A 20,815-nucleotide genomic window follows, 5' to 3' on the forward strand; every position below is an offset into this window, starting at 1 on the left:
CTCCTGAGTGCTGGGATTAAAGGTATGTACATGTACCACCATGCCCAGGAGAGAGAGAGAGAGAGAGAAAGAATGGGCACATCAGGGCCTCTAGCTGCTGCAAACCATCTCCAGATGCATGTGCCACTCTGTGTATCTGGCTTTACGTGGGTACTGGGGAATCAAACTTGGGTCATTAGGCTTTGCAGGCAAGTGCCTTAACCTCTGAGCCATCTTTCCAGCCTTTCCAAACATTTTTTGGCATTTTTAGTGAGAATCATAGCTCTATCAAGGTATCCAACCTTTTGTTTTCTCTGGGCCATATTGAACAAAGAAATATTTTGGGCCACACATTAAAGACTAATGAGCCACTTTTCTCAAACATTTTCAACCCATAGGGAGCTGAATGAATAAAGTATAAACCCCATAGGTACAATGGACCCCAAAGAGATCCAGCAAGGGGCTAGTATTTGCCTTAGCTTTAGGCAATGTCATTAGAGGATTTTTTTTTTCACTCTAGTCTGCATTTTTACATAAGCATGTATTTGATAAGAAAACATCTAAAAAGGCCAATAGTAAAATTGTAAAGTACAGCCAGGCGTGGTGGCACACTCCTTTAATCCCAGCACTTGGGAGGCAGAGGTAGGAGGATCGCCATGAGTTCAAGGCACCATGAGAATACATAGTGAATTCTAGGTCAGCCTGAGCTAGAGTGAGACCCTACCTCTTAAAAAAAAAAAAAAATTAAAGTACTGGATATCCTATGATCACTGTCTAATGTCTGCATGAATCAAAGCATCACAGTATACTTCATAAATATGTAAAAATAAAGTTATAAAGAAATTAAGACAGATATTAAATCACAGATTTCTGTCTAGCAGATATGAAGCATGGAATTCTGACCATGATACCAGTTTTAAATGTCACTCACAGAAAAATGTGAGGGCATAACACCTGCCTGACTCTAGATCGCAATGGGGAAATGATATTACAGGTAAAGTCTACCTCACACTGTAAACTGAGGGCAAGCATAGCAAGATCCTGTCTCAAGATGGTACATGCCTGTAATCCTGCAACACTTGGGAATCAGAGGCAGGAGAGTTCTAGGCCAGAACCTATCTCAAAACAACAACAAAATTCATTGTCACTATGGATCACTAAGCCAAAGGCTGGAGAGATGGCTTAGTAGTTAAGGTGCTCGCCTGTGAAACATAAGAATCCAAGTTTAATTCCCCAGATTCTGCATAAGCCAGATGCATACAGTGGCACATGTGTCTAGACTGTTTGCAGTGGCTGGAGGCCTTGGCATGCCCATTTTTTCTCTCTCTCTCTCCTCTCTTTGTCAAATAAATAAATAAATACTTTTTTTTCAAGGCTGGGTTTTACTCTAGTCCAAGTTGGCTTGGAATCCTTGAATTCACTTGTAGTCTCAGGGTGGCCTTGAACTCACAATGATCCTCCTACCTCTGCCTCCCAAGTGCTGGGATTAAAGGCGTACACCACCACACCTGGATAATAAATAAATAAAATATTTTTAGGGCTGGAGAGATGGCTTGGCGATTAAGGCATTTGCTTGTAAAGTCTAAAGGCCCCAGTTCAATTCTCCAATACACAGGTAAAGCCAGATGCAGAGTGGTACATGCATCTGGAGTTCATCTGCAGTGGAAAGACACCCTGGTGTGCCCATTCTCTTTCTCTTTCTGCTTGCATATAAATAAATACAAATATTTAAACAAAAAGTTTTTTTTTTTTTTCTTTTTTCGAGGTAGGCTCTCACTCTAGCTCAGGCTGACCTGGAATTCACTCTCTAGTCTCAGGGTGGCCTCAAACTCACAGCGATCCTCCTACCTCTGACTCCTGAATGCTGGGGTTAAAGGCATGTGCCACCATACCCGGCTCAACAAAAAGACTTTTGAAGACCAAGACTTGGGTGACAACCCGAGAAAGGACCCCAGGACAATAACTCTAAGTCTTAAAGCGCTTGCCACTGGGGAACAAGAACAGTTCACAGTGATCACCACAAATAAGGAGCCTGGGTTTCTTAGCAGTGTGTGGACAGGTTGAGCCTTTGCCGAGTCTATCAGGACAGGACAAAAGGCAGCAATGCAGTATTGGCCTTACCGGGTTTCCATGAAAAGCATCCCCACCAGGGGCCAACTCGTGTCAGAAACACCTGCTACTTGCTTCAAGGGTTTTCTCATATAGAGGAAACTCAAGAGGAAGAGTACACAGGACAGGAGATACTGCCCAGATGCTGACAGCCACAGAGACCTGTGCATGGATCTTGTGGGCTGTTCTCATCAGATAACCACATACTATTTAAAAGAGGGGGATTGGCAGAATCTGAACTCTTCTCAGGACAATGGCATTAACTGTGGCCCTGGCTAACTCCCGATGATGACCGAGGCTGCTAGCTCCAGCTCTGTTAGTAGTCCAGCTGTCCTGGCTGTCCAGGACACAGCACAGCCTTACCCAGTGTTTCCGATCAACGTCTTCATCTGCATCCCACTTGCGAGTTAAGAAAGGGTGTTTTTTGCTGATTATTTCTCCTTCAAAGAAGGTCGTAAGGGTTGGATACTCCTATGGCAAAAGGCAAATATCCGAACATGTTAAAAAAGCATTTCCGAGTTTTTAGCTTTTGGCAGCATGCTGGGGACCCACACATGCTGAGTAACTGCTCTCCCACTGAGCTACATCCCCAGAGCTGCAGCTTTTTACCCTTGACGAGAGGTGGAACCCAGGGCCTCATGTGCTCTCCCACGGAGCCGCCCGCTCCCCGCCTCTTTGCACCCCTCAGAGAGAACTGATGTGGGCTGTAACTTCTTCCCAATGTTCTGATGAGACTGACCACACAGCTAAAGGCAAACCACAGTTCCATTCAGCAGATTTCCAACAGGCCACGGAAATGAACCTGAGCGCAGCTGCCTAGGTGGTAGAGCAGAGCTACCTCCTCACTGACTTCACCCGCCGTGTTCTAGTCGCTCATAACATAACGTGAGTGTTTCTATCACAAGAAAACTCGGATCACACAACACAACACAGCTCAGGAGATTCTGCTTCCCCAGGTGCACACCCACAGAGGCTACAGAACCAGCCTGCACAGCTGATCCTGTCACAGCCCACCTCACTCGTAAGCTCCCTTGGCCTTTGCTATCTTTACACCTATTCTCTTTTTGCTCTTTCTTCTTTTTTCTTTTATTTTTTCGAGGTAGGGACCTTGAACTCATGGCAATCCTCCTACCTCTGCCTCCTGAGTACAGGGATTAAAAGCATGTGCCATCACACCTGCCCTCTTTTTGTCCTTAAAAAATATTTTATTTATTTGAGAGAGAGAAAGAGATAGAGAGAGAGGGAGATAAAGAGAGAATGGGCGGGCCAGGGCAGCTAGCCACTGCAAACGAACTCCAGATGCATGTGCCACCTTGTGCATCTGGCTTTATGTGGGTACTGGGGAATTGAACCTGAGTCTTTTGGCTTTGTCAGCAAGTGCTTTAACCACTAAGCCATCTCTCCAGCACTTTTACACCGATTTTTGAAGTTTCCAGGGCTACAACATGTGTGTGTATATGAGTGTTCCTATGCCACTGGGCATGTGTGGAGGTCATAGGACCACCTTGGGGTATCAATCCTCACTTTCCACCTTAAGACAGTCTGTCTCTTAAAAATTTTTATTTCACTCTCTCTCAAATAAATAAAATACTAAAATAAAATTTAAGGGGATGGAGAGATGGTATGGTGGTTAAGGTGCTTAAGCACTTACAAAGCATAAGGACCCAGGTTCGGTTTCCTAGGACCCACATAAGCCAGATGCACAAGGTAGTGCATGCATTCAGAGTTTGTTTGCAGTGGCTGGAGGCCCTAGTGTGTCCATTTTTTCTCTTCCTTTTTGCCTCTTTCTAAATATTTATTTAAACAAATAAATATTTTAAAAGTTTTAAAAAACAAAGAAAATTTAAAAACATTTATTTGGGGGCTGGGGAGATGATTCAGTAGTTAAAGGCATTTGCTTGTAAAGCCTATCAAACCTGGTTTAATTCCCCAGTACCCACAGAAAGCATATCTCTGGAGTTTGTTTGTAGTGGCAGGAGGCCCTGGAGTGGCCATACTGACTCTGACTCTGTCCTCTCAAATAAAGATAGGAAACACTGGGTAAGGCTGTGCTCTGTCCTGGATGGCCAGGACAGCTGGAAAACTAATAGAGCTTGGGCTAGTAGATGGCTTTTTGTTATTGTTTTGAGGTAGGGTCTCACTCTAGCCCAGGCTGACCTGGAATTCATTATGTAGTCGCAGGGTGGTACTGAACTCACAGTGATCCTCCTACCTCTACCTCCCAAGTGCTGGGATCAAAGGCGTGTGCCACCATGCCTGGCACAAACTGCTTTTTCCATGGGCTCTGGGAATCCAAATTCACCATTAGTGTTTCTCAGCAAGTACTTTATTTATTTATTTATTTTGGGGGGTGGGGGCAGAGAGAGAATGAATGTGCCAGGGGCTCCAGCCCCTGCAAACAAACTCCAGATGCATGCAACACCTTAAGCATGTTGGCTTATGTGGTCCTGGTGAATCAAACCTAGGTCCTTTGGCTTTGCAAATAAGCACCTTAACTGCTAAGCCATCTCTCCAGCCCTCAGCAAGCACTTTTAACAACTGAGCCATCTCCCCAGACCATTTGAACATTTTTGGTAGAAATACTTTGGATATACTTTTAATTCTATGATATGAATTGTGAATAATTTATGTTAGGGAAATGAGTAAATCATGTCTACAATATAAAATCCCAATCATTCACAAACATGCCATTTAAAAATGTAGTTATTGAGCCGGGCGTGGTGGCGCATGCCTTTAATCCCAGCACTCGGGAGGCAGAGGTGGGAGGATCACCGTGAGTTCAAGGCCACCCTGAGACTTCAGAGTTAATTCCAGGTCAGCCTGGACCAGAGTGAGACCCTACCTTGAAAAACCAAAAAAAAAAAAAAAAAAAAAAACTAAAAAAAAAAAAAAAACCAAAAAATAAAAATGTAGTTATTGGGCTGGAGAGATGGTTTAGCGGTTAAGGCGCCTGCCTGTGAAGCTTAAGAACTCAAGTTTGAATCTCCAGGTCCCACATATCCACACGGAGTTACACAAGCACACAATGTTGTATATGTGCACAAGGGTCCCTGTGTCTGGAGTTTGCTCACAGTAGATGAAGGCCCTGGTGTGCCTATTCTCTTTCTCTCTCTGCCACTTTTGCTCTCAAAATATAGTTATTTAGAAAAAAGTAACGGAAAAAAATTTAACATAGTCAAAAGTCTACCTGTTTTGCATGTATCAAAATCAACCTATCAACCAAACAACCCCTCACTGGCTAGGGCCCTGGACTTCCTCAGGTGTGATTTTTATGTGACTGGTCTGAAAATGGCGGATTGCTGTCCTGGTGTCCAAGGCCTACTGAGGTATCACTTTTCTAGATCTCTTTTTTTGTATCTATTTAAAATAGGTCCATTCTAATGGCCTTGTTATTTCTCTCAGTTCAAGTCCCTCCTAAGAGACATTGCCACAGCATAGCTCTCTGGTTTAAGGTACATCAGGAAGCATTTCACCAAGTGTGAGGTGACTGAGGAAGCCTGCTGTGATACCATTGCTGAAGGTTTTTTTTTTTTTTTTTGAGGTAGGGTCTTACTCTAGCTCAGGCTGACCTGGAATTCATTATGTAGTCGTAGGGTAGTCTTGAACTCACAGTGATCCTCCTACCTCTGCCTCCCCAGTGTTAGGATTAAAGGCATGCACCACTACACCTGGCTTGTTTTAAAAATTTTATTTTATTTTTTGTTATTTGTTTGATTTTTTTTTTAAGGTAGGGTCTCATTCTAGCCTAAGCTGACCTAGAACTCACTCTGTAGTTCCAGGCTCGATTCAAACTCACAGTGATCCTCCCACCTCTGCCTTGTGAGTGCTGGGATGAAAGGTGTACAGCAATATGCCTGGCTGAATCCAGGGTCTTGTGCATGCTAGGTAAGTACTTTACCACTGGGCTATTCCCCCAGTGAACTTTTACTTATTTATTTATTATTTTTTTGTTTTCTTGAGGTAGGGTTTCACTCTAGCTCAGGCTGACCTGGAATTTACTATGTAGTCTCAGGGTGGTCTTGAACTCACAGTGATCCTCCTACCTCTGCCTCCCAAGTGCTGGGATTAAAGGCCTGCACCACCATGCCTGGCTTGTGAACTTTAAAATATGTAAATTTAATATCCTGTTGTATAGTAGCAGATTCCTCTAAATTGGAATAGTCTCTCCTGAAGAGAAGGAGGCTTTGATTCAGGAAGTCAAGCCTAGGAGACTTTCCAACTGCGCTGCCTACCAGTGATGGAGATGCAGTGTGCACCAGACATGCAGCTTCCATGAGTTGTCGCCTATGGTGGGGTGGCCTTTCTTGTGATGCAGCTGAGGTCATCGTCCAGAACAGGATGAAACTTCTTGTGGTGCAGCTGCATTTCAGTCATCGACTGCTCCTGTAAGCAACCCTCACACTGCTCTGTAAGTAACCTGGTTGGGGTGTAATCATCCTTTGGTCTGCTCTATCTGGGGAGAAGATGTGTTCGTGTCACCCCAGGGATAATGTTACTGTTACTCCCCACTCCTTCCCCCAAGTCCCCGTGACCTCCTACCTAACTGTGCTGGGCCAGTTCCTCATTTGGATATGTATATGCACAGAGTGAACATTTTTAAATCTTTAAGTTGCAAACTAAATTATACAAATCTGTCTTTGGGAAGGACTACGTAAGTCAGCAAGCCTGCATGAGATTTTCAACTGGAAATTATAGATGTTGTTTCTCAGAGTTTTGAACTTTAATATCTTAAAATATCTTTTGTTCATTTTTATTTATTTATTTGAGAGCGACAGACAGACTGAAAGAGGCAGAGAGAGAGAGAAAGAGAGAGAGAGAGAGAGAGAGAGAGAGAGAGAGAGAGAGAGAGAGAATGGGCACGCTAGGGCTTCCAGCCACTGCAAAAGGAACTCCAGACGCATGCGCCCCCTTGTGCATCTGGCTAACGTGGGTCCTGGGGAATGGAGCCTCGAAGCGGGGTCCTTAGGCTTCACAGGCAAGTGCTTAACCGCTAAGCCATCTCTCAAGCTCAGACTTTAATATCTTTTCAGAACTCCCACCAAAGGGACAGAAGAATAAAATGACAAGTGGATCCTAATACCATTAAAATACTTAGGCTTCATAGTCCTAGTTTTCCTAAGGAATGATTCTGTACTGACTTCTTTCTCAACCACTTCAGGCAGGATCTCAAGGGGACCTGTAGATACTCCCCTGCTCAGAACTAAATAAAATAAATGCCTAGTGAATTAGAGCAGAACATGATCAGAAGTCACCAAAAAGATCCATTATTTGGTGGGAAGGCAGAAGATTCTGAAGTACTTTACTATATAACCAAAGTTAGAGTAGTTTGTGAAGACAAAGAAAAAAATACGCTATAAAAGAAAAGATATTAGAAATAGTAGTCAGGGAAAGAATGTATCTTCAGCACCATCTCCCAGGCAGGTGTGGGCTCTAGCTACCAAGCTCACCGATCAACCTTCTTGCTGATTTCAAGGTCCATGTAGACCTGTTCTGTGAGGGGTGAATGTTCATTCAGCCTCCTTCTCATTGCTCACTTCTCCGCTAGGCTAGCTAGTCAGTAAGCTTTTGGGAAATCCTCCTATCCCTACTGCCTCCCATCCTGCCCGTTAGCCTGCAGGGATTATAGAAACCCACTGAGGCTTCTGGCTTTTATATGGACTGTGGGGATCTGAACTCAGGTATTTAGATCGTGCAGTAAGTGTTTTATCCATTGAGCCATCTCCCTAAATCCCTATTCTGGAATTTCATTTCAAAATGGCACACAAACTTTAAAGCTATGCAATGTGAAGCAAGTTATTGCCAGTGTAATTTTGTTTTGTTTTGAGGTAGGGTCTCTAGCCCAGGTAGACCTGGAACTCACTCTATAGTCCCAGGCTGGCCTCAAACTCAGTGATCCTACCTCTGCCTTCAAGTGCTGGGATTAAAGACATGTACCACTATGCCTGGCTTCAGCTTAATTAAATGTTCTATCTATTTCAGAAAAAGAGAAAGAAACAGAGAGAAAGAGAGAGAGAAGGGGGGGCACATCAGAGCCTCTAGGTACTGCAAACCAACTCCAGATGCATGCGCCACCTTGTGCATCTGGCTTATGAGGGGACTGGGGAATTGAACCTAGGTCCTTAGGCTTCATGGCAAGTGCCTGAACCACTAAGCCACCTCTCCAGCCCCTCAATTTAATTTTTAATATTCTACATTGTACACATGAGGAAGACAACTATTATAACTAAAACATAAGCCATTTATGTGGTTTAATTCAAATAAATTCTACATTAGATATTTTAACACTTATGAGAAAGCATACAAAAACTAATACAGGTACAAATTCATTCAATTATTCATTAGTTTTTCTGCATTTGAGTAATTATGATACGCATATATTAGATACATAGTATTTTAAGTTATCAGACAGTTGTACAACTCTGTGACCATAGCAAAATCCCACAGTGAATTATATACCTTAGCCAGGTGTGGCAGTACATCACCTGTCATCCCAGTGCTTAAGAAGCTGAGGCAGGGCTGGAGATGGCACAGCGGTTAAAGTACTTGCTTGCAAAGCCTAATGTCTCAGGTTCAATACCCTAGTACCACGTAAAGAAGTAGTACATGCATCTGAAATTCCTTTACACTGGCTGGAGGCCCTGGTGTGCACCCCCTCTTTCTGTGTGCTGCACTCTTTCAAATAAACAAACTAAAATATATATATTTTTTTAAAAAAAGAGGCTGAGGCAGAAGGCTTTTGAGTTTGAGCCTATCTTGGGCTACACAGCAAGTTGCAGGCCAGTCAGGGCCACAGAATAAGACCTTGCCTCAAAAACCAAGAACTGTATACTTTTTTTTTGGGGGGGGGTGTTCCAGGTAGGGTCTCACTCTAGCCCAGGCTGACCTGGAATTCACTATGTAGTCTCAGGGTGGCCTTGAACTCACAAGCAATTCTCCTACCTCTGCCTCCTGAGTGCTGGGGTTAGAGGTGTGCACCACCATGCCTGGCTTACTTAAGAGTTTTGAGCAGGCTGGCATAGGCTGTAGGAGTCCCAGGCAATGCTGTGCCTATCACTAAGTGCTCTGCAGCAGTAAATCTACGTCCAGTGCTGTACCTGGGCAGACCACTTGGGGAGGGGAGGGCATGGGCCTCTAAGGCTTCTCTGCCTTCAGACTCCAGACTTGCCAGGAGGGGCATGTCCTATAGGCTAGCCCCAGTGAAGGATTGTGACAATACCTCTCCTCAAGGGGGCCTGAGTGCTGTTTCTGACTGAATGGGGCCACCTTTAGTAGGGGTAAATTGCTCCCCCAGGGACAGCTCTAAGCTGTCACCACTTCTAGATTTCTAGTACCATTTACCATTTTTTTCTTCTTACTGTAGTCTAGGCTGATCTGGAACTCACTCTGTTGCCCAGGCTGGCCTTACCTCACAGAGATCCTCCTACCTCAGCCTCCCAAGTGCTGGAAATTATTTTATTATATTATTATATTATATTAGTTATTTATTCATTTAAATTTTTTGCCATCTACTATTTCTACGGTTTCCTTCAGCCCAAATGGCTGGCTCTGGAGTTGGTGTTTGAAGCAGTACACATTTTGTTGGTTTCCCTGTGAAGTTAAGTGCTTATGCTCCACACTCCATGAGCAAATGCATTAGGTTTTGAACAGTTTTTTTTTTTTTTTTTAGTATTTTTATTTTTATTTATTTATTTCAGAGTGACACACACACACACACACACACACACACACACACACACACACACGGGGGGGGGAGGGAGGGAGGGAGGGGGAAAGACAGAATGGGTACGCCAGAACCTCCAGCCACTGCAAAGGAACTCCAGACGCATGCACCACCTTGTGCATCTGGCTTACATGGGTCCTGGGGAATGGAGCCTCGAACTAGAGTCCTTAGGCTTCACAGGCAAGCGCTTGACCACTAAGCCATCTCTCCAGCCTGAGCACATTGTTTTGTTGTATGTTTTCTTCTAGGACAAACTCAAAGCTTAGATTCTTTTTTTCTACACTTTTCTACCCTCCTCTGGCTGGATGTTTCTAGAGATGGGGAAGACACCTTCTGCTGCAACAGTAAGCATCCCAGGGAATCATCACTGCCGCTCCGGAGGGCAGACAAGTGGGAGACGGCTGAGGCCACACAAGGCTTCATGGCAGTCTTACATCTGTGCCATGTTCTCACCTGTCATTTACTCCAGCACAGTACTCCTCCTTGGTACTCTGAGTAAGTAAAGGAGGGATTTTCAATTCTCACTTGACATAATGAGGAAGCTGAGAAAAGGTCAATGGGCTCTGTACTGCAAGCTCACAGTGACTACCGGAAGCAGTGAAAGGTCACGGGAGCTGCAGCAGGGTCATACCCAGCCACTGGCTTAGTGGAGGTCAGTCCCCTCTTTCCTGTTCAGTCACTCCTAGAAAAGAAGGGATGCTCTTTCTTTCCTCGTAAGTCTCAGAAGTTCTGATGGTTAGAAAGTTAGAAGAAAGAAAATGCTCTCCTCTACTTTTACCTAGCAAGTAGAAAATTGGACTCTCACTTCTCACTGTTCTGATGAACTCACTAGGTTTAAAAAACTTTAAAAACCTTGGTTCTTGTATAATTAATGATTATTTCAGAGACTTAAATTTTATTTTTAAATTTATTTATTTATTTGAGAGAGGGAGAGACAGACAGACAGACAGACTAGGCACACCAGGGCCTCCAGCCACTGAAAGGAAACTCCAGACACATGTGCTACCTTGTGTATCTGGCTTACATGGGTCCTAGGTCCTTTGGCTTTGCAGGCAAACACCTTAACTGCTAAGCTATCTCCCTAGCTGAGACTATTAAATTTATGGTGGTGGTAATGTTCTTACCGTGTCTTTTTTTTCCTTTTAAAATTTTGTTTAGTATTTATTTATTTGAGAGTGACAGACAGAAAAAAGGGGGGAGAGAGAGAGAGAGAGAGAGAGAGAAAATGGGCACGCCAGGGTTTCCAGCCATTGCAAACAAACTCCAGATGCATGCGCCCTCTTGTGCACCTGGCTAATGTGGGTCCTGGGGAATCGAGCCTCGAACCGGGGTCTTTAGGCTTCACAGGCAAGCGCTTAACTGCTAAGCCATCTCTCCAGCCCTTATTTCCCCTTTTAAACAAAATTCTTTTTTTTAAAAAAATATTTACTTATTCATTTATTGGAGAGACAGAGAGAGGGGCAGATAGAAAGAATGGGCACGCCAGGGCGTCTAGCCACTGCAAACGAACTCCAGACGCATGTGCCCCTTGTGCATCTGGCTTATGTGGGTCCTGGGGAATAGAACCAGGGTCTTTAGGTTTCATAGGCAAACAACTTAATGGCTAAGCCATTTCACCAGCCCTATATATATATATTTTTTCCTTAAGAAAAAGATGAACACTGCCAGGTATGGTGGCGTACGCTATAACTCTAGCACTCTACATGTTGAGAGTAATTCAAGTTTGAGGCCAGCTTGGGGGTACTTGGTGAAACCCTGTCTCAAAAAAAAAACAAAACACAGTAAAAGATGACTGTGAAAAATCAACGGTGTTGGTCATGTCATGACTTACTTACACTTTTCTTTAAAAGATATGTTGAAAGCCGGGCGTGGTGGCGCACACCTTTAATCCTAGCACTCGGGAGGCAGAGGTAGGAAGATCGCTGAGAGTTCAAGGCCACCCTGAGGCTACATAGTGAATTCCAGGTCAGCCTAGGCTACAGTGAGACCCTACCTTGGAAAACCAAAAACAAATAAGTAAATAAATAAGATTTGTTGAGGGGTTGGGGGTGTAGCTCAGCAATAAAGTATATGCTTGGCCTCATGTGGTGACCGACTCCATCCCCAGGACTAAAGGAAACAAATCTGTGACTGTGCATACTTCCCTGGAAAACTCATCAAGACTGTGGGCCTGTGCTCCTCACATGAACACAGCACTTACAGGTAGGCGGACTGCTGCTCTTGACCCTCTGGGATACTCAGCAAGCTACCCATTTCCCAGGCCCAACTCCAAGGATGAGCACTTACCTCAGTAAGGCCTTTAATCTTCAGGTACCCACAAAGGTAAGAGTTTCCCGTGTCCACATGCTGCAAAGAGAGGACACAGTGTTAGAAATGGACCCGTTGGGGGCATGCTGGAGGTCAGGGAAGCCTGATGGTCAGTGCACTCCTGGTGTAGCCCTTGCCTCCTCCAGATATTAAGACCTTTATGAGTTTTACCTAAACACACGCCTGTTCGGTGATGAAAACCGATCCTAGGACCCTCTTGCTTCCTTCAGTTGCATGTTTTGACAGTGTGTGCCTTTTGCAACAGTAAGCCTGCTCATTCATTTTCTGCACGCCTCCCACTCAGCTGCAGAATTGTGCATGCTAGGTACATGGTTCCTCTCTAGCTGTACACACACTATCATCCCTAACTCTGTCTTTCTAGATAATTTTTACTTTCTGCTGCTCAGTCACAGGTTTAGGAAAGCTACTCTTGCTCTGTTGTTGACACTTGCATTATTTCCGTATGAAGTGAGCCAAATGTTTGGGAAGAGCATCTTATGAAAATCTGCATGGTTTAAATTTAAATTATTGACCAAAACACCAACCAAGACTTGAACAGTTATTGTATCATTTTATATGTGGACTTGAGTTTCTTAAAGAAGAGTCAGGAAGGCTGGAGAGATGGCTTAGCAGTTAAGGCATTTGCCAGCAAAGCCAAACAATCCTGGTTCAATTCTTCAGGACCCACATAAGCCAGATACACAAGGGGGCACATGCATCTGGAGTTGGTTTGCAGTGGCTGGAGGTTCTAGCTGACCCATTTTCTCTCTCTACCTACTTTTCTCATATATATATGTATGTATTTTTTTTTTTAAAGAAGAGTCAGGAGCTGAAAACAAACTGGACTAACAGGCGCAGATGATTCCGCGGTCCAGCGGCCACTCATCAGTGGTTGCTGAGATCCTGCTGGATGCCGACTCAACAAGCAGCTTTCCTCTTCTGTGCTGCCAGGGCCTGGACTTGGTTCTGGCACCTACCCTGCCCTCTAAGTCCTAGTCATCTCTGATAGATCTGAGGCAAGCTTTAGGGGTGAGTGACCCAGTTCTGGCCAGATGCGTAAGTCTCCTGGTGTGCCTGGGAAGGACCACTGGCTCTGGAAGAGGCATGGGAGGAAGACGTGGTGCTTCTCCTTCCTCTGCTGGCGTAAGTATCTGCATGCAGCTTTCAGTCCCAGAACAGCCATAAAGAGACCAGGAGAGAAACATACCAGTTAATGCTGAGGACGGTAGCCTAGAAAGATAAAAGACACAGGCCTGTCAAGAGACCTTGAGCTACACCACCTCCACACTTCTGTAATGTCAGACAATAAGTCACTGATTCTGTGTGTCATCTGCTTCTTGTTTTATTTTTAGGCATCCGAAATTTATTTTTTCTTAAAAAAATTTTTTTTTTCGAGGTAGGGTCTCACTCTAGCCCAGGTTGACCTGGAACTCACTATGTGGTCTCAGGGTGGCCTTGAACTTAGGGGGATCTTCCTACCTCTGCTTCCTGAGTACTGAGATTAAAGGCATGTGCTATCATGCCTAGCCCTAAACATTTTTTTTTTTTTTTTTTAGTGAGGGGGCAGGAGGGAAAGAATTGGTGTGCCAGGGGCTCTAGTCAATGCAAACAACTTCCAGATACATGTGCTACTTTGGGCATCTGGCTTACATGGCTTCTGGGAAGTCGAATCTGGGTCCTTAGACTTCAAGGCAACTGCCTTAACCACTAAGCAATCTCTCCAGACCATCTTTTTCTTTTTTCTTTCTTTTTTTTTTTTTTTTTTTGATTTTTTGAGGTAGGGTCTCACTCTAGCCCAGGCTGACCTGGAATTCACTATGTAGTCTCAGGGTGGCCTAGAACTCACAGCGATCCTCCTACCTCTGCCTCCCAAGTGCTGGTCTTTCTTTCTTTTTTTTTTTTGAGGTGGGGTCTCACTGTAGCCCAGGCTGACCTGGAATTCACTATGTAGTCTCAGGGTGGCCTCAAATTCATGGTGATCCTCCTACCTTTGCCTCCCGAGTGCTGGGATTAAAGGCATGTGGCACCATGCCCGGCATCTGTTTCTTTTCTTTAGTGAGAAAAAGTCTTTTCTCAAGTAGCTCAAACTGGCCCTGAACTTGATATGTAGCCCAGGACGCCCTTGAACTTCCACCCGCTGGGACTGCAGGTGTGTGTCACCATGCTTGGTTTATGTGGTGCTGGGAATTGAACCCAGGACTTTGTGCATGCCAGGTAAACACTCTACCAACTGAGCTAAGTCTCCAGTTCTGTGGGTGCTTTGTGTTTGTGCATACGTGTGGAGGCCAGACGTTGATGTCAAGAGTCTTCCTCGATAATTCTCCACATTCCTTATTGAAACAGGGTCTCTCACTTGAACTTAGAACTCACTAATTCAGCTAGTCTAGCTAACTACCCTGGCCCGAAGATCCCTGTCTTTGCATCTTGTGCATTGGGATGAGGCAGTATGCCACACTCACCCAGCCATTTTTTTTTTTTTTTTCAAGGTAGGGTTCCACTCTAGCTCAGGCTGACCTGGAATTCACTATAGTCTCAGGGTGGACTTGAACTCACAGCAATCCTCCTACCTTTGCCTCCCAAGGGCTGGGATTAAAGGTGTGCCCCACCACGCCTGGCTTTCACCCAGCTTTTATGTGGGTGCTGGGGAATGAACTCAGGTCCTCATGCTCGATGGCAAGCACTTTACCCACTGTACATCCCCCCGTTCCTCTGCATACTTTCTTAAAAAAGTATTTTCCTTTTTTTTTAATTTTTGGTTTTTTGAGGTAGGGTCTCACTCTATCCCAGGCTGACCTGGAATTCACTATGGAGTCTCAGGGTGGCCTCGAACTCATTGCAATCCTCCCACCTCTGCCTCCCGAGTGCTGGGATTAAAGGTGTGAGCCACCACGCCCTACTTCATTTATTTATTTGAGAGCGATAAAGTGCGTCTGTGTGTGTGTGTGAGAGAGAGAGACAGAGAGAGAGAGAGATAGAGAGAGAAAGAGAATGGACACACTAGAGCCTCCTGCTACTGCAAACAAACTTCAGATGCACGTGCCACTTTGTGCATCTAGCTTTACGTGGGTACTGGGGAATTGAAACTGGGCTGTCAGGTTTCGTAAGCAAGCACCTTTAACTGCTGAGCCATTTCCTCCTGTTTTTGCTCCTCCTCAAGCTCGTGTGAAAACACTTAATAGTGCAAAAGGTTCTATGAGGAATGGAAAACTAGCTCAGCAGTAAAAGGTGCTTGCCTTCAATGCCTGATGGCCCATGTCTCTCCAGGCCTCCTCCCCGCCCCCGAGATAGGGTCTCACTCTAGCTCAAGCTGACCTTGAATTCACTATGTAGTCTCAGGGTGGCCTTGAACTCATGTGATCCTTCCACCTCTGCCTCTCAAGTGCTGGGATTAAAGGCATGCACCACCATACTTGGCTGGTTTTTTTTTTTTTCCTAATTTATATTTATTTATTTAAGAGAGAGAAAAAAAAAGGCAGAGAGAGAATGGGCACATCACAGCATCCAGCGACTGCAAAGGAACTCCAGACACATGAGCCACCTTGTGCATCTGGCTTATGTAGGTCTTGGGGAATTGAACCTGGATCCTTTGGCTTTGTAGGCAAACACCTTAACAGCTAGACCATCTCTCCAGTCCCATTTTGGTATTTTTGAAGAAGGGTCTCACTTTAGTCCAGGTAGACCTGGAACTCTGTAGCCCAGGCTGCCCTCAAACTCATGGTGATATTCCTACCTCGGCTCTGGAGGGCTGGGATTAAAGGCGTGAGCCACCAGCCCTAGATTGTATGCTTGCATGTAATATAGCTACTTAGAGCTGGAAGCACACTAGCTTGTAAGCCTCACCCAGCTCCACAGAGTGGTCCTAAATAGGCAGTTCTGGAGTTCATCATAATGAGATTCACTTTAAGTCATGACCTCCAAAACTGCCTATTAACTTCAGAAATACAGCAAAACAAAGTACACACTAGTAGTTGGGAGTACATGGAGATTTTCATGTCACATGAAGACCAGTTTCAAGAAACTAGAAAAGTCTGTGGCATCTAACACATGCGGAGGTTTAATTACTTCCAATTCTAACAGGTCAAATACCAAGGTAGTCCTTGACAGCTGTAATGAACCGAGTCAGCCAGACGATGTCAGCACCAAAGCAAAAGTGCTCCACTGAAGCCAAGGGGTCAGCACAGCCCGGTGCTGCCAACACAGGTGTTCTATGCAAAACTGCCAATGCATTTCAGTCTCTTAAGAGCTGGGTAGTCTGGAAAATAGCTGGTCTACAGTCATATGGTTCATCAGAGAACTTTTTTATCAGAGGAAACTTAGTTCTGAAGCCTTAAATTTCATAAACTAATTTCTCATAGAACTCAATCATTTTGGGTTTTACAGCCGCCAGAAAGGACATGTGGTGGAAGGAATACATTAAGAATACATTAAGAAATCCGCTGGACTTGGTCCCAGTATTTGGGAAATTCAGGTGGGAAGATCACTTGAGCCCAGGGGTTCAAACAACAAGCTGTGTATGAATGTTCATAACAGCATTATTGATAAGAGTCCCAAAGTAGATACGATCTAAATGTACATCAATGGCTAAACAAGATGTAGTAGATCGATACAGTGAACAGAAAGGAATGAAGTACAGACATATGCCAAGATATGGATTAATTCTGAAAATATGCTGTTTTAAAAAGTATTTTAATTTATTTACTTGCAAGCAGAGAGAGACAGAGAATAAGAATGAATGAAAATATGGGTGCAACAGGGCCTCTGGCCAGATGCATGCGCCACTTTTTGCATGTGGCTTTATGTGGGTACTGAGGAATGGAATGAGTTATTAGGCTTTGCAGGCAAGTACCTTAACCACTGAGTCATCTCTCCAGTCTTTTTTTTTTTTTTTTGAAGATTATGCTGTATTAAAGCTGGTTATCAAAAGAAAAATATCAGGGACTGGAGAGATGGCTTAGCGGTTAAGGCATTTGCCTGCAAAGCCAAAGGACCTTGGATCAATTCCCCAGGACTCACGTAAGCCAGATGCACAAGGGAGCGCATGCGTCTGGAGTTCATTTGCAGTGGCTGAAGGCCCTGGAGCACCCATTCTCTCTCTCTCTTTGCCTCTCTCTCTAATAAATAAATAAAAATAAAGTTAAAAAAAGAAAGAAAAAATCATATGATATGACTTTGTTTACATGACATGTACAGAATAGATAAAAGGTAAATCTGATATTGTTAAAATTTATGTGCAGAAAGTGAACAAGTGAGAGAAAGCATGAATATGAATGAATGAATATGGAGGCATCAGGGCCTCTTTCCACTGAAAACAAACTCCAGATAAATATGCCACTTTGTGCATCTAGCTTTATGTGGGTTCCCAGGGATGAAACATGGGCTGTCAAGCTTTGCAAGCCAGCACCTTAATCGCTGAGCCATCTCTTCAGTCCTAAATTGGGTATATATGTGCATGCGTGTGTGTATATATATTTATACAAATACATATATATACATATACACACACACACACACACACACACACACACACACACACATACACACATATATGGGGTTTTGTTGTTGGTTTTTTTTTTTTTGGTTTTTCGAGGTAGGGTTTCACTCCAGCTCAGGCTGACCTGGAATTTACTATGTAATCTCAGAATGGCCTTGAACTCCAGGTGATCCTCCTACCTCTGCCTCCCTGGTGCTGGGATTAAAGGCATGTGCCACTACGGCCGGCTTATTTTTTTTGTTTGTTTTTGAGAACAGGCTTTTACTCGGTCACTCAGGTTGGCCTGCAAGTTGCACTGTGTAGCCCAGTCAGGCCTTGAACTCAAAGCCATCCTGCCTCAGCCTCCCCAGTGCTGGGATTATGGGGTGTGTCACCACATCCACACTAAGAGTATGTAAACCTGCAGGATATTAAATATTAGCCTAGGATTGGAGAGATGAGATGGCTAAGGGCTATCAAGGCTTGTTTTTGCAATAATAAAAAGTGTTCTAGGGCTGGACAGACAGCTTAGTGGTTAAGACACTTACCTGTGAAGCCTAAGGTCACAGGTTCAATTTCCCTAGGACTCACATAAGGCAGATGCACAAGGTGGCACATACGTCTGGAGTTGGTTTACAGTAGCTAGAGGCCCTGATGTGCCCATTCTCTCTCTCTCAAATAAATAAATAATTTTTTTAAAAGTGTTCTACAATTAGATGGTTATATAATTTTGTGACTATCCTAACTACTGAAATATGCACCTTGAATAGGTGAACTGTATGGCATGTGAATTATGTTACCACAAAGGTACTTGAAAAGAAAAACGAGTATGATTTTAACCTTGATCTGACTTCAGAATCTAGGATTGGTAACTACATTATCCTGCTGACAAAAAAAAAAAAAAAAAAACCTCTCAGTTAACACAAACAACAAAACCAAGCAGGAAAGAGGCTGAGCTATCACAGAACTATTCCAGAGGCTGGGACTAAGAAACTAGTCTTGGCTGAAAAACCAGGTGATGGGGCAATTTACATGCCCCAGCCTGGTCGCAGTGATGACAAGCTGCTCGGATGTGAGGCAGCATTCCTTGGCATGGCCACTGACCACCAGCAGCCATCCTAACAAGGGCTTCCACCCTTGCTCAGGTTTTGCTCTGGGCTGCATAACTACCAGCTGGGCCCCAACTCAATCTCTACTGCCATTGGTTCACAAGAATGGCACCCGAGAAGGGTGGAAATAACACACCAAATGAAAGAAGTTGCTTCAGGAGCTCAAGCAGACACCTGCCAGTTCCCTACTTGAGCCAAAACCACAAAATGGGACACAAATTCAGGACCATTCCAAACATGATTCGCTTTGGGATCTCATTTCCAGAATTTTATGAATGAATGAATTTAAAAAAAAAGAGCCTGACCTTCATTTTAGATTCTCACTTTGAAATAAATAAATGGGGATGGAGGAAAGTTATGAAGACTGCAGTATCTCAACTGTAATTTTCCAATTACAGAACAAATACACAATTAATATGAGCATGCAGTTCTCCCAATCGAAATCAGAGAAAATTATTCCCACAAAACAGTAAGGAAAAAATGGGGGGGGGGGGTTGATGAATGCACTCTTTAGAAAGAAAAGGTGTTCTGGTTGTCTTTGGGGTGGGATACCCACTTGCTCATTAGAGTCGGAAATGGGAAATTAGAAAGGGCAAAGAGCTGGTGGACATTGTGCCTTTGGGCACCAGAGCCCTGAAGGCAGCGTGCAGAGCTTCTGAGCCTTTGGGAAGGCTTTCAAGAGTCAGCCTTTTGGGAATGGCCTAGGAAAGTGACATCAGGAAAATGGGAACAGTGAAGGGAAAATGACCCCACAGGTAGGGTAACACCGAACACTGTTGTGGGAAAAGGGCGCATCCATCTCCGCCAGCTGGGGAAAAAAGTGTCAAGGGCCAGACAGCAGGTGAAGCTGGACTTCCAAAGCTGCCCAGGGACTGGCAGCCAGTAGTTTGAAATCCAGGTCAAATAGGGGGAGGTGAGTGGACAAGAAACAAAACTGGGTGAGTTAGATTTCCCAGTACGCAGACATCAGCTGCTGAGAGCAAGCCCAGGGCCTGTGCGATAACAATCAGCAAAACACTGAAGCCAGCAATTTCAATGAGTTAGACCAAGGTGTGAGGTGGGAGGTCTGAGGAGGCTGACAGCTGATGGTCACAGTACAGGGTAAAGGGGAAACCATGGGCAGGAGTAGCTGGGTATCTGGACCATTAATGATAAAGAGGCGTGGGATGGCACGGGAAGGCTCCAGGAAACAAGGTTCCTAACAGCACAGGGGTGCTACGTGTGTGAGGGGGGGAAGCACCCAGGATGTCCCTGGACTTTTAAAAGTCAGGGGCTGAGGAATTTTGCAGGCTGTCTCAGCCAATGGAAAGTGGTTGCTCTCCCCTCTCCAGGGGCCGACTGAGCTCTCCAAAGAAGGAAACCGCCAGAGGAGATCCCAGGGCCCGAGATGGAGGGCTGTATGTGTGTGTGTGTGTGGGGGGGGTATATTTCATTTTGGGAGAATTTGCCACAGGGAGTCTTGGGGGAAACGAATGGAGAGTTCAGGGTCCGAAAGGAACTAGTGGTGGTGCTGGTGGGGGTGGGGGAACGACTTGATGATGTTGGACTGACAGGTCTTCAGAAGGATGGGCACAGGCCGAAGGGCGGCTGGTCATGAGGGGGCTTCCAAATCCCAGGCAGGTCACTCTCCGGGGTCTGCTGGGTGTGTGTGTGTGTGGGGGGGTAGGGATCCGGCCGCCACAGGCTCTGTGTCTGGGGTCAGGTCAGGGTTGGGGGCTCTCTAGAGTGTGACAGCAGCTGGGAAAGTCCTAGATGGGAGACGCCGGGTGCAGGAGGCCCCGGCGGTGAAGGCCTGATCTGCGGCTCCAGGGGCTCGAGCAGCCCAGGGCGGTCCCGTGCCCGTGAGCGCCGCGAGGAGGCCCACGGGCCCCGGCCCAGCCCGGCCCGGCGCTCACCTGCAGCACCACCTCTACGTCGTACGAATTCCCCTTGCTCTTCTGGTGGCCGCGGAACTTGGAGCCGCTGTAGAGCAGGCTGGTGGCCACGCCGGGCTGCTGGGTGTTGATGGGCGGCGGCGGGATAAGCGAGGCCGCAGAGGCGGCTGAGGCACCCGCCGGTGGGGGACACTCGGTGCGGACCGGCATCGCGGGGTCCCCCGGAGCCAGGGCGGGGGGGAGGGGA

The 20,815-nt window shown here is 45.3% G+C and overlaps 1 protein-coding gene across 1 annotated transcript in view; it reads right to left on the reverse strand.

The window, feature by feature from the left end:
• Nucleotides 1–20,793, reverse strand: part of Gid4 (GID complex subunit 4 homolog) — a 32,945-nt gene extending 12,152 nt beyond the window's left edge. Inside the window, exons 1-3 of the mRNA XM_004669041.2 lie at nucleotides 20,590–20,793; nucleotides 12,095–12,154; nucleotides 2,452–2,559 (exon numbers count right to left, since the gene is read on the reverse strand). Of these exons, the coding sequence (XP_004669098.3) occupies nucleotides 2,452–2,559; nucleotides 12,095–12,154; nucleotides 20,590–20,778 (357 nt within the window). The 5' untranslated portion in view covers nucleotides 20,779–20,793. The remainder of the gene's footprint in view (nucleotides 1–2,451; nucleotides 2,560–12,094; nucleotides 12,155–20,589) is intronic.
• Between the last annotated feature and the right edge of the window lie 22 nt (nucleotides 20,794–20,815).

The sequence above is a fragment of the Jaculus jaculus genome, chromosome 12, assembly GCF_020740685.1.
Source record: "Jaculus jaculus isolate mJacJac1 chromosome 12, mJacJac1.mat.Y.cur, whole genome shotgun sequence".
In the NCBI taxonomy this organism is placed as follows: domain Eukaryota; kingdom Metazoa; phylum Chordata; class Mammalia; order Rodentia; family Dipodidae; genus Jaculus; species Jaculus jaculus.